This window comes from Condylura cristata, unplaced genomic scaffold (genome assembly GCF_000260355.1).
Source record: "Condylura cristata isolate star-nosed mole 26May11 unplaced genomic scaffold, ConCri1.0 scaffold00021, whole genome shotgun sequence".
NCBI classification, from domain to species: Eukaryota; Metazoa; Chordata; class Mammalia; order Eulipotyphla; family Talpidae; genus Condylura; species Condylura cristata.
The window spans coordinates 25,053,686-25,058,350 of NW_004567122.1; the positions used below are offsets into that span (position 1 = coordinate 25,053,686).

Here is a 4,665-nt window from a genome sequence, read left to right on the forward strand (position 1 = left end):
TAATTAATTAAAATAGACCAGGGCCTTTAAAATGCCAACTACTACAACCCATCCAGTATAAAATATAGCATCTGAATAGTTCAATAACTGTTAAGAAAATAATTTTAAAACTTACAAAACAGATATTAAAATATACATTGCTTATATCTATATTGCATGTATATGATATTATGTGTATTGTAATATTATACAATATAATATATAATATAAATACATAAATCTTCAATCTCAAGTGGTTTCACTGGCAAATTCTACCAAATGTTCAAAGAACTAACATCAACTCTACCCAGTATCTTCTAGGGAATAGAAGAGAATGGAACATTTCTCAATATTCATTTTATGAAACTAGTATTATATTGATACCAAAACCAAAGACACACAGAAAAAGAAAACTAGATACAAAAATGAACATAGATGAAAAAAATCTTAATATTAGCAAATAAAAACCAGCAATATATAAAAATAATAATATTCCATGAACAATGAAAATTCCAGGAATGCAAGACTACTACAATATTAAAAAAAATCAATCAACACACTTTTTCATATTAACAAACTAAACAAACTTCAAACTAAGTCTCTTATCTTAATCATTAAAGCTGAGTCACAAATTTAAATGCAAAATGTTAACTGATAAAATATTTAGAATAAAATACATAGAAGAAAATTTTTTACAATCTAGGTTAGGAATAATTCTTAGACCTGACACCAAAGTGCATACAAGGAAAACTTCATAAGCTGATTTCATCAAAAGTAAAAACTTTTAGTCTGTGAAAGCCCTTCCTGTGAGGATGGAAAAAATAAACCACAGAGTGTGAGAAGTGTTTGTAAACTCTATACCTATAAAGAACTCTGAAATTTCAAAAGTAAAAATTAAAGCAATCTGATTAGAATACAGGCAAAAGACATGAAGAAACAATTCAGCAAAGAGATTACAGAGGTGGTAAATAAACACATGAAAAGATATTAACCATTACAGAAATGCAAATTAAAACTACAATGAAATATCGCAGCACAACTATCAGAATAGTTAAAATGAAAAAAGTAATGGCAACAAACGTCAGCAGGGATGCAGAGAAACTAACTCATTGCTGGTGAGGATGTTAACAGGATAGCTATGCCCCAAAACAATTTGGCAGTTTCTAAAAAAAACTAAATATGCAGCTACTGTGGGACCCAGCAACTGCACTTCTGGGCATTTATCTCAGAGAAATGAAAATATTTAGTCACACAAAAATTTGTACAAGTATGTTTATAACCACTTTTTAAAAAATAGCCCAAAACTGGAAACAACCCAGATGTCCTTCAATGGGTGAATGGTTAAACAAAGTGTAGTAGGAACAGTCCACAGAACATTACCCAGCAATAAAAAGGAGCAAACTACAGAAATATCAGACAAACTTGGATGAATCTCCAGAGAATTACTGAGGAGAAAGTCAATCCCCAAAATTTATATACCATACAATTCCCTTTATATCATTCTCAAAATAATAAAATTGTAGAAATAAAAAGTATAGACTGCTGTTTGCTAGAGCTCTAAAAAGAGGTAGGAATAGGAGTGGGTGGCTAGAAAAGGGCAACTGGAGAGGTCCCGACCTGATGAAAATGCTCTGCATCTTGTGGTATCAATGTCAGTATCCTGCTTGTGAAACTGTACCAGTTTTGTAAGATGGTACCATTAGGGAAAACTGAGTGAAGGGTACACAAGATCTTTGTATTATGTCTTACAACTGCACTGACTATAATTATTTCAAAATTAAAACACTCCAAGAAATCCATTTTTAACTCCCTGCCCCAAAGTGGTGAGGAAAAAAATTTGTTCTACACAGTCTCCCTCTCAGTTAATGGCAACTCTATTTTTCAAGTTACTCAAATGAAAGCCATAGACTCATCTTAACATCCCATATCCAATCTGCTTTTCTACCTTCAAAATATATGCAGAAGATTGAAGATTTTTCACAACTCCACTGCTACTGACAAGTCAGCTGATTATTAGAATACCTAATGTTCTGTATCTGCTTCTACCCAAATCCCTAGCATCGACTCAACACAACAGCCAATCATTCTGCAAAACCCTAAGTTAGATGTTAGTCCTCTGTTGAAAACTCCATGAGCTCCACTTTTCTCTCAGAAAGTAAAATCCAAAATCCTTACAATAGCCTACAAAATCCTATATAATCTGGTCCCCATTACCTCTCATTACCTCCTACTAGTCCCCCTAACTACTGTATCCTCACTGCCTACTTAACAGAGGCAAGCATTCAATAAATATTTCCTGAATATTCTCTTGATCCAACTCTCACCATAAATCCTACAATATTTCCCCAAGTTGCATCTACTGCACCCTCTGAAAAGCCTACTCCAGAGACCTCTGCCAGATAAAACCCCATTTGTCAAAGGATATAGTCAAAATCACCCTAATTGTTGTTGCAGTACCAATACAAGCTCCAAGTTAGGAGCAGAAGTTCTATACTTCATTGAAGCTCAGAACTCAACACATTCTATGTAGACTTTAATTTTCTTATTACAAGGGTAGTTATTTTTTAATTCACTCCATAAAGCACACTTAACCTTATCCCCACACTTTACAAATGCTACAATGCACTGCAATAGAGCTACTTCCCTATTAAAAGCATGTTTCCATTTAGTTCTCTTCAGTAATCTGAATTCACAACATTTAAAATTGATGTATATAAACACTAATAATTGGAGCTATATATAACAGTAAGGGGGCTTTAGCAAGTAAAAAAGAGACAAGAGGAATCCACATACCTTCTCACATCTACCCCCTGACAAGATTTTCAACCATCTTTTAAGGGAAAAGTTATTTCTGAAAAGAGAGTTATCAGAAATCTATGCCCCAAACCATATTTCTTAAGCATTCCAGAAGCAAATATAAATGCTTAAATATCTGTTTTTCCCTTGGATGATTAAATGGCCAAAACAATCAGGCTGCCTAAGTATTTGAGTAACTGGAACATCTGCATCAACCATGGATTCCTCATTTCACTGTACTAATGATGAAGGCCCTGGAGTAAAGGACAGCAGCCCGACCCCCACTGTCCCCTTGCAAACACTTCTGGGAGGGAGGTGCAGGGGGCAGTTGTCCTGCCCTCAGTGCTGTTGGGAAAATCTGAGTTAAGTAACCACAGAACTGCAGTAGCACTGGACAGTCCCTGTTATTAAGTAAAAGAACATGTAGAGGAAAAAAAAAAAAAAAACAGGATTGCGTCTTGAACTGAAACAAAAGAGGAACTGCTGGGCAAGAACTTCAACCTATAAGTTCTTGGTAGTGGATTCCTCCCCTAAATCTCAGGGTGTGGTCTACAAATTTCAAGTCTTCAGTACCTTGCTTCACACAGTAACATTTTCAAGAAAAATTCTTAATCCAATCCTACAGATCCGCTAACTTGAAGCAGGGTTGCAGTTGTTTAACCAGAGACACAGGGCAAGGGAGCCCTGTTACAAAGAACCTCCTTGTCCCCAAAGTCCTCTCCTCTTACCAGCGCCCGCGGAGGCAAAGGCCCGTTATTCTGGCTAAGTGCCAACCCCCGGAACCTGCCAGACCTCAGAGATGCACCGCTGCCGAAAGCAGCTCTCTCAGCAGCTCTCTCGTCACCTTGGTTCTCCGAAACTGCCCGGCAGCTCGGTCCGGTCTCGGCGCGCGCCCACCGTGTTTTACCACTGAACAAGCCCCCATCCTTCCTTGGTCCTGCTAGAGTCCTGGGAGCTCACGCGACCCTGAGACCCTCTCAGGCCCCTAACCTCGGTTGTGATCTCTGCACTCGTCTCCTCCGTCCCCTCTTCTAGATTCTCATTTCCCTGCCGAAGGAAATTTTGGAGACCCCACTGTCGCCATCCCTTGTAGCAACCGAGCCTTCCAGATTCGCGACTCCACCACTCCTCCCTCCCCGCCCATTTACACATTGCGCCCCGCTGCCTGGGTCCCGGCATCCCTCGATTCCATTTCTCAGGCGTGCAGACGACCCCACCTCCCTCAGACACCCAGACAGCTTACTCTCCCCTCTTCAGTCCACAGAGACCTGCCCCATCGAGACAACGCCGTCAGCGCCCGACGCTCCGAAGCGCCCTTGCCGTGGCCCGGCCCACCCTGCCCCACACCCCCTTTACCACTGGACATGGTGGCGGCTGCAAGCAGGAGAGCCAGGATCAGCGGCCGTGACAACCCCCCAGGTATCTGGATGCCCCGCCCGGGAGGCAGCTTGGCTTGCTCTGATCCCCTCATTCTCCTCAGGACCGCAGCGGCCATAACGGACTCGGCCGGGATCCTGCGCAGTCGCCGGGTTTTGCGTCATGACGTTGGCACTGCGTATGGCGTCAAAGCTCCAAGCCTCTACGTCCCAGCGTGATGACGTTACAGCCTGGACCTGGGCTCCATAGACGCTGAGTGGGAGGAACAGTGGGAGTTGCGCGCGGGTTGGCGGGGACGGCCTCCTCGCGCTACTGTGAGGGAAACTTGGAGTGCGCACGGCGTAACTGCGTCGGAGGCGCCACTCCCTACCCCTTGGGCTGGGATACTCTACAGCAAATGAAGTACTTAAAACGCGAGATCATCAGTGTAGTAGACTGACCCCACACGGAAGTAATGCCCTCCCCCTTCCAAAGGGGAGGAGCACGAATGTAAAAGGGAACTGTGTGGCAAAA

General features: G+C 41.6%; 1 protein-coding gene across 1 annotated transcript in view; it reads right to left on the reverse strand.

Annotated features, from left to right (window-relative positions):
- LOC101627119 (chromosome unknown open reading frame, human C5orf15) overlaps positions 1–4,314 on the reverse strand; it is a 13,426-nt gene extending 9,112 nt beyond the window's left edge. The window contains exon 1 of the mRNA XM_004686720.2: positions 4,132–4,314. Within this exon, the coding sequence (XP_004686777.1) occupies positions 4,132–4,270 (139 nt within the window). The 5' untranslated portion in view covers positions 4,271–4,314. The remainder of the gene's footprint in view (positions 1–4,131) is intronic.
- Between the last annotated feature and the right edge of the window lie 351 nt (positions 4,315–4,665).